The 12,747-nt window shown below is 39.4% G+C and overlaps 1 protein-coding gene across 9 annotated transcripts in view; it reads left to right on the top strand.

The window, feature by feature from the left end:
• Window positions 1-12,747, top strand: part of ZC3H14 (zinc finger CCCH-type containing 14) — a 44,722-nt gene that overhangs the window by 26,708 nt on the left and 5,267 nt on the right. For 5 of the 9 annotated variants that reach the window (XM_045562235.1, XM_045562227.1, XM_045562245.1 and 2 more), the window contains 3 exons: window positions 5,094-5,168; window positions 9,855-10,014; window positions 10,733-10,965. The exons of 2 other annotated variants lie outside the window; for them this stretch is intronic. In XM_045562235.1, the coding sequence (XP_045418191.1) occupies window positions 5,094-5,168; window positions 9,855-10,014; window positions 10,733-10,965 (468 nt within the window). The remainder of the gene's footprint in view (window positions 1-5,093; window positions 5,169-9,854; window positions 10,015-10,732; window positions 10,966-12,747) is intronic. 2 more of the 9 variants (XM_045562269.1, XM_045562261.1) reach the window with 1 other exon arrangement.

Below are 12,747 nucleotides of genomic sequence, written 5' to 3'. Positions count from 1 at the left end.
CATATAATATTTTGTATAATCATTTTTGATTGTGTACAATTATATTAATATATTTTTTATTTACATACATGCACTGTTATTGGTATGTACTTTAGATAACATAAAAATAGAAACCAACAATGATAGGATAGAGATACAAGTATTTCTAATACAATGGACTTTCTGGTATTTTCTTCCTGCACCCCAGTGAATAATTTAGAAATTCAATTTGGAAACCATTGTTGTATGTTAAGATTTATGCCCTTTTAAAGTTCTTTACTTCATTATTACAGACTCTCCAGGAGAGACTGTAAATGCATAATCTCTATATTATGTTAGAACAGAAACACTGTGAAAGATTCTTAGTGAAGAGGAACATTTATATTCAGAAACAATGAGGACGATCCCCCTCCTTTGTTCTGCCCACTGCCTTCCTCGGAGGGCAGCACTGTTGTATAAAGTGGAATTATATGATTATTTATATACACACATACATAGGCATGTAACATAGGAATTACACCACATGGAGTTCTCTGCTATATGTTTTATTCCACTTAATGTATCACAGGTGGAGGTATAACAACATAGTGATCATAAATACGGACCTTGGAGCCAGACTATCTAAAGCATTAATCCAGGCCCTGCCCCTTTCTAGCTGACCTTAACCTTTGTTTGCCCCAGTTTCCTAATCTATAATAATAGATTATAGATTAAGCAATAACAGTAGCACATACAGCAAAGTTATTATAAGGAGTAAATGCTAAAGTGTATAAACTTTTTCTGAGGATGGATATTTACATTGGAATCCCTGGAAGAGTCTTTGCTTACGTTGGACTGGGCACAGTGGGTAATGCAGAAAGTATCAAATGTGCTCTTTTTAGGTATCTTGATGCCTCTCTCAGACCCCTTTCCTACTTTTCTCGTTGAGGTTGTTTGCTGCTAGTGAACTAACTGGTTTGCAGATGGTGCTTGGCAGAGGATGTGCTGTTCTTAATGTTGTTACTGTAGATGTTATCTGTCAGCTGGTGCTCTTGGAAAAATTCTGTGTGAATCTAAACCCTTGTTTTGCAATTTTACAGATTGTTTTCTGTCTAAAAATTAGGAAGAATCAGATTAATTTATAGATGCAGTGGAGAAATGAATAAAGATTCTTATATAAATTCTAGCACTTAGCTTTTTCCTTATTCTGTTATTGTCAGTGACATCTATTTGACTAAGAAATCAAAGGCTACAATTCTAAGAATTCTTTTGAAGGGGACATGGTAAGTGGTGTCCACTAGCTTGCATCCTTATGTGTTGTACAGCTTATTTGTTGCATGGGGAGCAAACCAAAGTAAAACAGCCCTTCTCAAACTAAAGCCATGGAAGGATCTTCCATATTAACGGTTGGGAAGACTTTAATATTGTTAAGATGACAGTAGTCCCCAAATTGATCTACAGATTCAACTCAATTTCTATTGAAATCCCGGATTGTTATTTTGTAGAAATTGGCAAACTGCTCCTGAAATTTATATAGAAATAAAAAGAGATCTAGAATAGCTAAAGCTATTAAAAAAGAGTAATGTTGAAAGGGTTATGTTTCTTTATTTCAAAACTTACCATAAAGCTGTAATAAGATGGTGTGGTACTGTTATATGGATGGGTATGTACACCAGAGGAACAGAATTGAGGTCTAGAAATGAACCCATATGTTTATGACTAATTGATTTTTGATGCGGGTGCTAAGACAGTTTAATGGAGAAAGAATAGTCTTTTCAACAAATAGTGCCAGGGCAACTGGATATCTACATGCAAAAGAATGAAGTTGGACTTTTATGCCATATATAAAAATTAACTCAAAATGGATCAAAGACCTAAATATAAGAGCTAACACCAAAAAATTCTTAGGAAAAAAATATGTATGAATCTACATGACCTTGGATTAGGGAATGGTTTCTTAGATATGACACTGAAAGCATAAGCAAAGAAAAAATAGATAAATTGGACTTCGTGAAAATTAAAAACTTTTGTGTTTCAAAGGATACTATCATAAAAGAAAAAAGACAACACACAGAATGGGAGAACGTACTTCAGATCACATTAATAATGGCCAAGGCTGAGTTCTCATTTCCCCATCCTTAAATTCAGACCTTAAATTTGCATATTACTGCAGTTGAATTTGATTATTACCACATATATTTTTAATGAGATTGTGTGTGATCATAGGTCTAATCACCTTCCCATCCCTCTCCCTACAGAGGAAATGCCAGTACTGTCATATACTATTTTCAAGGGGAAATGAACCTCAAAATACAATAGAACAATTCAGAAGTAATCTCAAGCTTGAAAGTTACAGTTTAATTGATGAAAGGGGAAACGTGCATTTAATTCATATCACTGACACGTAAAGTACTTAATGGATACTGTTGCTTGGTTTATGGTGCAGCTCCTCAGTGTTCTTGTCATATGAAGTAAATAATAGAAAATTCTTTGTATGTCATATGTCTGTTTTCAGCCAATCAGAAGTCAGGATTGTTTTGTATGTAATAATAGGGTTTATTTGGAGAGCAGTTATAAGTAGGACTCACAGGATATGGGGGCTACATATTACGGCTTCTCTGTTGTAGTGAAGACATAATTGGTCTGATGTGTTTAGCATTTTTAAATTTAGTTTTGATTTGACTCTAGAAATGTACAACCCTATCTTTTCAATTATAGGTTATCAAATGTTATTCGCTCTTAATACTTCTTAAGGTAGCAGCATTGATCACTGCCTTTACTTTTGATGAAACAATTTAATGGGCTGTGAAGGAAAAATTACCAGATATTAAGAGAGAGAATTTTATGAAAATGTCTTCGAGGTTTCCGTCACCGTCTCTACCAATTTTCCTTTCACCGGAGCCAGTTGATGTAGGTTCTATAGCAAGTTCCTCTTCACTGAATGAGCTGGACAATATTTCCCACCTTTTAAGGAAGATATCAGCGGATATCAATGAAATTAAAGGAATGAAAGCAGCAATTTTGACAGTGGAAGCAAATCTTTTTGATCTAAATGTTAGAGTGTCACAGAATGAAGCAAAACTTTCATCTTTGGAGGTTAAAATGAATGAATATTCAACATCAACATCTGAATGCAACAGACAAGTTGAAGATCTTCAAGAAGAAGTAGATTTTGAATCACAGTCAAGGGCTACTGATGTAAAAATAATTGGCTTCCTTAGAAACGTTGAGAAAGGTAAACTTACAATGTCTTTTAGGTACTCATCCTTTGATCTGGGTCTTCCCACGTATCTTAACTCTGTAGCTCTTATATGGAGGGAGCAAGTCATAGAGAACTTGAATTTTTCAAAAACCTTTAATGACAAATTTGGACTCTACATAATTTAAATTCAGAAGCCCATAATTTATCAGAATTTCATCCTCTTTAGTAGAGCTTTCTAAAATAATGTATTGAAAAGTATAGAGAGATAAAGCAAAACTTGAACTATGAGAGAATGATCCTCTTGTATGTATCTGCATGATATTATTTTAAAATGTGTAATTCTTTCATTTGCTGTTTATGTTAAAGAGACCTGTTGTAGTATTTGAACCTGGTGTTTGGATTAGAAGAACATTCTTTCTGTAACCTGTAACATGTCAGTTTCCGACACTGTCCCACAGGAATACAACTTGACCTAAATGACATCTGGGTTGCAGGTCTGTTCCTCAGGATTTGTGTTTTTGCCGTGATAATTTTGGAAGGAATTCACTTTTTTTTGGACACGCTAAAGAGTAATGAAATATAACTTATGTTTTAAAGGAAAATAGCTGTTAAAATTTCAAGTCGAATATAGCTTTTAAAATTTAAAAATACCTTTTGGTGAAATCTTGGTACTTGCTGAGAGATTGCCCACTGACACATTCACACCGAGGAAGCAGAGCCTGTCCTTGTGAAACCACCTGCAAGAGATGTACTGAAAGTTAGCATGTAGGCGTCTTACTGATACTCCAGTGTTTGGAACCCTACTAATTACATCGCTTTGTACGCCATAGTGCAGCACTTTCTTGTAAGTGAGCGAGTGCCTGATAGCTGCCAAGCATTGGAGGGGAAGGTACAGAGAAATATAACATTCTTCCATTCTCAAGGAGCTTACCATCAAATTGAAGATAGGGGAAATCAGCTCTTTGTCATTGTTTTGTCCAGGATGACTTTTAGGAATATTATTAGAAATTAATATTAAGAACCTATTTAAGAAGTAATAAATACTCTAGTTTAGCAACTTTTTCTTTCTTTTTTTTTTTTAAGACAGGATCTTGTTCTGTTGCCCAGGCTTGGAGTGCAGTGCATCATAGCTCACTGCAACCTCAAACTCCTGGGCTCAAGTGATCCTCCTGCCTCAGCCTCCCAAGTAGCTGGGACTGCGACTGTGCACCACCACACCTGGCTAATTTTTTAATTTTTTGTAGAGACAGCACCTCGCTATGTTGCTCAGGCTGGTCTCGAACTCCTGGCCTCAAGTGATCCTCCCACCTCGGCTTCCCAAAGTGCTGGGATTACAGGTGTGATCCTTTCTTATGGGAGATCCAAACAATTATTGTCATGCTTTGCTGACATAGGGCCTGTATTGCTGAGCTGAGTATCATACTTGTTTGTTGTTTTCTTTGCATCCATCCAAGCCTGTTTGTCTTTTAGGAACTTCATGATCAGACAATTCTCTATTGCTTTGTTTTATAATTCCAGTGGGTTTTGTTACCTTCAAAGATTATGGGCAGAGAGGAGTGAGGTATAATGATAAGAGCCCAGGTGATGGAGGGGGTGCTTACCGTGTTTTTGTGCAGTTGGCTGTGGCATGAGCTGCTGGTCACAAGGCAGTCCCCCTGGCTTTTCCATGCTTTTACCTTACTTCCAATCCAAAAAAAAACTGGCTTTCTCACAGAGGGAGAACCAGGAATGTCCTACATTGCAATTTTTGGTTTAACCCTGAGTATAGCTTTTTGTCTTACAGGATATATCTTTGGTCTGTAAATATTACTAAATTGCATTGTTGAAGATTGAAGTAACACTTTCAATTAAGAACTCAGAAGGATGAATTTCTGAGAAAACACACTGGTATTAGTATGTTAAGCTTAGTGAAGTTTTTAAATTTATGTTGTAGGAACTCAACAGAGGCAATTATTATCCCGACTGCAAATTGACCCAGTAATGGCAGAAACTCTGCAGATCAGTCCAGGTTGGTAATATTTAAATTTTCATAGTCATCTAGCAATTTTCAGTTCCATTTCCATTCCTTACCCATCATTTAATGTACCTTGTAACTCTTAGATCCTGCCCTAACATACCATTTTTAGATCTGTGAAAATACTTTAGGGCCAGGAGATAAGATCTACATTTTCCTCACGTTATACGATATTTTTATTTTTGCCTCATTCATAAATTTTCTTCCTGTCATGCCATTCCACCTGGGTCCCTGGTACCTGCTGGCTGCTCACTCTCCTGCTGTCAGGGATGGCTTGAGCCCCTCACTTACTCTGCCTCTACCCAGCTTTTGCCTTCGCCCCGGGCTGCTTTAGTATCCCGTTTTGCCTGTTCAACCTTATCCTCACATTTACTTCACTTTAGAATCTTCTCACCAGGGCTGCACCTAGATTTGTTGTTCTAGAGCCGCAGTTATTAAATTGCGACTATCTTACCTGTCCACCCTCCTCCTGCCCCCTCACGCCCTTCCCCGACCCCCCTGCACACACACACACACACACACCCACACACAGAGCGCACAAGCTACTTCACGACTGGGGCTGATGCCTTACTTATCTCTGTGTCCTCAGTGCCCAGCCCCTGCCAGGTGCATTTTAGTGCCTACAGAATGACTGCTGGGTAAATGCAGAGAACAACCAGTACCCAGAAGCATCTTTTCTCTTTCCTTGGGTTTCCCCTATGTCTGCCCCTGGTTGGAAGCTATGGTCCCTTGACCCCTTTCTATTAGCCTCTTCCTCAATTTTCTTTGTCCTTCATCAGGACTCCTAAGTGAGTGACTATATTCCCTGAGCTTCCCCTAGTTTTCTGTTTCAGAAAGATGTGCTTTTCCTCTGTAAGGGTTAGCCTCCACCCAGATGCCAGATTCCACCCAGTTGATGAACGTCATCGTGTCGTCATACTCCTTCAGCTTTAGTCTCTGCCTTCTCCCTCTGCGTGGAAGTATTCAGATATTCTCCATCCTTGATGCTGCCTCTCATCTCCCAACATTCCATCCTGCTTTCTACATAAGAGTATTTTCTTTCAAAAAGTTCCTGTAGCCCAGGTCTGTATGTCATGTCTACTTCCTCAGCTCTTGTGCATTCTTTCTATTCTGTTTCCTTTAGTTTTTCTTTTTATCCATGGCACACTCACAGTGTGAAGCCTCAAGCAGTTCTTTGAGGCTTACGACAACAGTCTTTAACTTACCTCCTGTCACATCTTCATTTCTAAGAGCGCTTTTCTTTCTGCATATTCCATTTACTTCTTTTAACATACTGATCATGTTTCGTGTATGCAATACTTTTTCTTATTTCTCTGAGGATATTAAAGGTTGTTTTGACATTCCCCTCCCGCTTCGTGGTCTTGTTTTCGCTAAGTTGTTTGTTTTGACTGTCTTTTATGCTGGAGGTTTTCCTCAGATGTTTGGGGATCCTTGGTTGTCTTATATATAAGAGTGGGGCACTGAAAAGCTCATTGGTTTTGTGGGTTCATGAATTGGGGCATGGTGGGCTTTTGATTTCATATTTGAGTGTAGATCCCGGGGTGGAGAGTGATTTGTCCTCCTTGTCTAGTTTGGGGGCACTTGATGTGTCAGTACCTTTAGGCCTTTCTCTCAGGTTGGTCACCTTCTCCAAAGAAAGATTTTTCAAGTAATAGCCTGCTTGCCAGAGTTCTGGGTGCTAAGTGGGGAAAGAAGACTGGGGAAGCACCTCAACATTAATTATTATGTGATGCTTCCTTAACACCTCCCTCCCCATTTTCAGTACAGTACTACTTTCAGTATGGCTGGCATCCCTTGGTCCACAGAGCCTCTGTTCTTCTCAAGAGTCTAAAGCTCCATTTCCTCCAAGGGAGAATGTATGAAATGGGTAAAACTTACCAGGAAATCTGTCTTTAAAAAAAAGTTTAAAAGTATATATTTAGGTTATTTTGTTTTAGTGTCTTTCCAACAGAGATCGTGATGCTTCATCCATAGCCTCTCCAGCAATAGTCAACAGCAAAGCACATCTCCAGGCATCCTGTGTGTCTTCGGTACAGAGGGATCGGGGATAGGCGTGGTGAGGACCAAAACAAAACAGATAAATAGAGTTTAGGAAGAACTAATAGCTCCTTAAATGGAGCACATTAACACACCTCTTTTTTGCTTTGTCTTCTCTGCCATTTCTTCCCAAGGTTCCCTTTGCTGCCAATTTCTCAGCCTTTGGAGAATTTAGATCTAAATTTTATTGCTTCATTATTGGCTTAGAGTTTAGCTTTTGCAGATATCTACTGAGTTAGTTCCTACTCATCTGTTTTCCACTTTCAAAATGTGACTGTCTCTCCTACAGTTACTTCCTTTATGGGCTTATGCTTTTATTTTAAAAAAGAGAAAAAGAAAAACCAAACACTTTTTGATATTTTTAATGGGCTTTCAGGATGGAACAAAAACTAAAGGCATAGATTCAGCCTGTGGTCTCTACCCAGAAGATTTTACTCTCCTGTCTGCCATCCATGAGACTCAGGTTGCTAAAGCTTGCGGAGGTGACCAGCAGCTGTGTAGAATGGAAAGCTCTGTTTCCAGTGCACGCTTTCCCAGCCTATCAGCACGTGACACTTGTGTTCCCGTGTTTCCTTCACTCTGTGGTCCTTTGGCTTCCAGGACTTCACTCTCTCTTTAGTCTTCTCATTCTCTTTATCAGCTTGTCACCTCCGCTGCCTCTTAAAATGTTAACTTGACCCTGTGTCCTGCCCTCAGCATTATTTTCATCTCTTCTGTATTCTCCCAAGGTGTGAACTAATAAAACCATTTGGCCTCAGAAAGTGCAGGTTGGTGGAAGGGAATGCAGCAGCCCTAGGGCCAAAATTCTGGGCTTCACTTTTGCTAGCCATGAGACCTCAGTGATCATTTAAGAACTTGAAACTATAAATTGGTCATCTAGAACACGGGAGGCTTTGGGTGAGGATTCAGTGAGAGATGACAGCCCTGACTATGTATTATTAAACACTCTTATTTCACCTTCAGTTTTGACTGTGCTTCTCATTTCTCTCCCCCTCCTGAGAGTCAAATCCTACTTTACAGCTTTGTTCTAAACACGACAGCTCCACAAAGACTGCACACTGTATAAATTGAACATTGGAATTTATCTTTGCCCTCTTTTTAACTGTGCTCTTTCTCCTTTCCTGTGTTTCCAATCTCTGCTTTCTCCACTTCTGTCTCCCTTTCCCATCTGGGCACCTTTGCTGGGGAAGGTGGGCCTGCCCCTTCCTGGATTGGTGATTGCAAAGTGCAGCTACTGTGGAGCACTCCGGCAGGGAGTGTGCAGCGCGTCTTCTCTCCCTCTCATGTACGTTAGAGTAGGGCAAGGTGGGGAGTCCTTTAATGTAGAGGCTCACCATCTCTCCTGGGTAACAGCCTCTTAACTAAGATCTAGGACTCTAGTCCTTAACACTGTTTTTCCAAACACTGATTTGCTCAGGTCACTTCCTTACTTAGGAACCTTTGTTGATTTCTTACTACTTCTAGACCAGAATCCAAGGTCACTGAGCCATACAAGATCCTTTGTCGTATGCTTCATTCAGCCTTCCTCGCCACTTACCTCACACCCGCTTCCAGCCACACCACATTTCTCGTCTCTCAAATGCCCTGGGCCTTGTGAAAGCCCCTGCCTTTATCTGTGTGTTTCCCTCTGCCTGAAGGGTTCTATTTACCCTCCCGCTCTCTCTCCCCTAGTTTATTCCTGCTCATCCCTTTAATGCCTGCTTCAAATGTTCACCCTGGGTAAGCTTTTCCTTGATTCCCCAGCTAGCGTGTTGCTTTGTTTATATCCCTTTTGGATCACCTTTTGGGTAGTGCTGCTCTGGAATTGTGTATGCGTCTGTTTTTTCTTTGTATACTTAGCTCAGTTCTCTTCATTGTTTAGTAAATATTTGTTCAGTGAATGAACATGAATGAATATCCTGTGAATTTTGGTTTCTATTAACGCTTAGCTTTAAAGGTAGTGCATTAACTTGAGTCAGTTGCGGCATATTGACAGGTCAGCCATATCCATTCTCAGAGGCAGGTCTTGGCATATTTTATAAAATAGTCTTAAGAAGAATATTGTAGATGATGTGAGCTTGTGGTTATTTGCATTGAAGTTTAGTGTTTTTCTTGCTGTATATTAAAAAATGCCCATTCATCTTAAAATTCCCTTTTTAAAGTGTCTTCTGTCTATAACCAGCTAGGAATTATGTCACTTGAGAATTCCTTTTATCAGGACATGTTCTTCTCTGTAAGTGATAGTGTGTAAAATGAACAAAACAGATTTTAGAAAAGTACTTAAGCAGTTCGTATACATCATAATTCTTGGGAGCTTTTAGGGCGCTTGAATTCTCCATGTTTTTAGAAAAGCCTATTGTACTTTAAGAGGGTATACTGTTAATATCCCATAAGACGCTTCACATGAGAACGTTTCTCTACTGTAGGCAGGGAGTGTTAATTAGAATCATTTGTAATGTGCTCTATGAAGAAAGGACTCCTTGAGTTCTTTGGAAAAATGTTTGGAATAGAATTACATCCCTATTCCTGAATAGAACCAGTTGTGATTTTCCTTTGACAATAATGATGAATATATAAAAGACTGACATTCTTCTCACATGTGTGATGTTGGGAATGCAAGGTATATTCAAAAGTAAACATTTGTGGCCAATTTTTTTGGCTCAGATTACTATGACATGGAATCCATGGTCCATGCAGACACAAGATCATTTATTCTGAAGAAGCCAAAGCTGTCTGAGGAAGTAGTAGTGGCACCAACCCAAGAGTCGGGGATGAAGACTGCAGATACCCTTCGGGTACTTTCAGGACACCTTATGCAGACACGGTAGATGGTTTCTTTTTCTTGTGTAGCTACTTTGTGTGATTAGATAATGCAGGTTAGTCCCCAGCTTCCCTCCTTTCCCGCCCCAGCCCCAGTACAGAGTGCTTTTATTCATTCAGTAGTCAGCCCATGAATAGTTAGCCAGATTCAGTTTTAAAAAATTCCAGTTCATCTTTCTTATTCAGAAATCCATTAACCTTCAAATAAAAACTCAGTGTACGATTTAACTCCATTGATAAGATTCTCGTCTTTATGCACATCCAGGAAATGAAATTTTAAAAGCCAGGTGACCATAATCTGGAAATCTCTCTGAAGAGAGTTAGACAGGTTTGGGAGATTCTTCCCTTAGAAAATCGACAATAAAATTAGTGTAAATGTAAAACTGCTGGCCCTTGTGTTCTGAGCATCAATGCCAATTTTTTGGTTTATTTCCATGTTGACCCTATGAGGATCAAATGGACAGTGGGGTCAGGGTTGAGGGGAGATTGTCCTTAGCAAGTACAGACTGGAGGGTCACTGTTGATGATGCCACAGTGACTGGTCGTGGCTATAGTGTGTTAGCAGGAACGCACTAATGCTGTACCTGGAAGTCCTACCGAATCTTTTTTATTGAAGCAAACGCAAAGCCAGGGAGTGATAGTTCTACTGAAGATCACTTTAGGAGGCTTAGCATTTTGTGTTTGTTTCCCTAATTCTATGGTATTTTTTATCTGTCTGGCAGAGATCTTGTACAACCAGATAAACCTGCAAGTCCCAAGTTTATAGTGACGCTGGATGGTGTCCCCAGCCCCCCAGGATACATGTCAGATCAAGAGGAGGACATGTGCTTTGAAGGAATGAAACCTGTAAACCAAACTGCAGCCTCAAACAAGGGACTCAGAGGTCTCCTCCACCCACAGCAGCTGCAGTTGCTGAGCAGGCAGCTTGAGGACCCAAATGGTAGCTTTTCCAACGGTGTGTTGAGAGCTCAGATTTCCCCTTCTCAGGGTGTGTTGTTGTTATGAAGGGAATCTTTGACTTGTTTCTCTACCTTGAATGAATATTGGTTAGAGGGCTTGCTTTTATTTATATTCAACGGTGGCCTTTTTTCTTCTAGACAAAAGCACCCGTTAAATTTCAGCCTGTTACCAGTCCTAAAATGGAGTTCAGCCATGGAACCTAACAGTGCCTCTTAATTATGCTTGTTAAAGGATGAACCATCATTCTTGGTGCCTTGTTTTATCTTTTTTTCTCTAGAAACTATGTTACTTTTCACCTTATACTAGCAATAGTCTTTTGTAATTAACATGAGAGAAAAATGAATTTGAGTTTTGATGCTATTTCTATCTCAGTGAAGTTTCTTTGAAAGGACTTTCTCACCTAATCTGTCAAGATACTTCTTGGGAGTGTAGGAAAAAACCTTGTACTTAACATTGAAGAGTAATACTTAGCGGAACTCACGTGAACGCAATTCAGAGAGCGCCATGCTTTTAGGCAGGTGATGTTGCTTACCTCCGCTGCTTCTCTTGCTGGGTATCAGTGGCAGCTGCGCCACCGCTGTCATCTTTGTTCACGATAGAGAATGGTAATTACGCTTTTCACATCTGATAAAATTTTTAGAAACACATCTTCATTGGCAGGGTAGATAATTACTGAATCTTATAAATGAACAGATTCAAAGAAAAACAGTAATGGATTTTGAAATTTTTTCCATGTAATCCTCCTCTTGGCAGAGATGAGCATGTATTGAGTATCTTTTTCAGTCACTAAAAATATAATAGACTTTAGGGAGGGGGAGATCAAGAGTTGGTGAAGAGATAGCACTGTTAGCTTTAACCTGCCGTGAAATAGTGTCATAGTTTTGATGAGTGGGGAGAGTTGAAAATGTCACCCTATCAACAGGAAGAAACGTTTACAACTAGTAACAAGGGAAGAACTGCAGTGCAAATTTCTTGGCCTTGTATATTTTGTCTAAAATAAGAAAATTCTTGTGGTTTTCACTATTCTTGGTTTTCAATTTGATAGCTTAATAATTTGGTCTGTTAGGATCTAATTTCGTTTAAATGCAGATGTCCGTGTTAGACTCTATAAATAACAAGTTAGTAAAAATTCTTACCGAGGTTACACAAGTGCCGGGGCCATTGTGGAGACAGCTGTGATGAGTGTGAGCCTCTTTCCCGTGGCTTTGACTGGGGACTCTCAGTGCTTCACTGCTGCTCAAGGGTGAAACGTTTGTAATATTAGGACGTGAGTGTGGCTGGAGAGACTGCAGCCTGACAGTCACCAGGAGTCTCTGGCTTTCATACCTCTTACCCTCCAGGCAAGGAGTTTGAAATTTTGTAATTGTTTTTGGTTAGTTTTGGAGGGTTATTTCAGGACACTACAATAGCAACATCCGTTTCAAGCTGCCACTGCCCCCACACATACACATTATATGGCAGCACAGGTTTGTATTACACCTTTCAATGGAAAACTTAAGGAAAAGTTTTTATAGCTTATGAGGTAAATGTCAGTTGGGGAAAACCAGAGGCATGGCTTTTGTGTGTATGACCAAATATTTCTATCAGGAAGGTAAAGTTTCCTTTGAAAGTGTTAAATTCTTTAATATTGCTCTTGAGTACCTTGCTACTTTATTCCATTTTCCAACTGGGCTTCTCTTGAGTATTCTCTCAGTCTTTCATTTGTACTGGGTTCCTGTGCATATACCCTAATGTGTGTTATATAGCAGGGGGGCAAGGCATTTTCTCTGCAGGGATG

The sequence above is a fragment of the Lemur catta genome, chromosome 1 (genome assembly GCF_020740605.2).
Source record: "Lemur catta isolate mLemCat1 chromosome 1, mLemCat1.pri, whole genome shotgun sequence".
In the NCBI taxonomy this organism is placed as follows: domain Eukaryota; kingdom Metazoa; phylum Chordata; class Mammalia; order Primates; family Lemuridae; genus Lemur; species Lemur catta.
The sequence above is the reverse complement of the archived record's forward strand: the minus strand, read 5'-3'. Positions and strand labels throughout refer to the sequence as shown.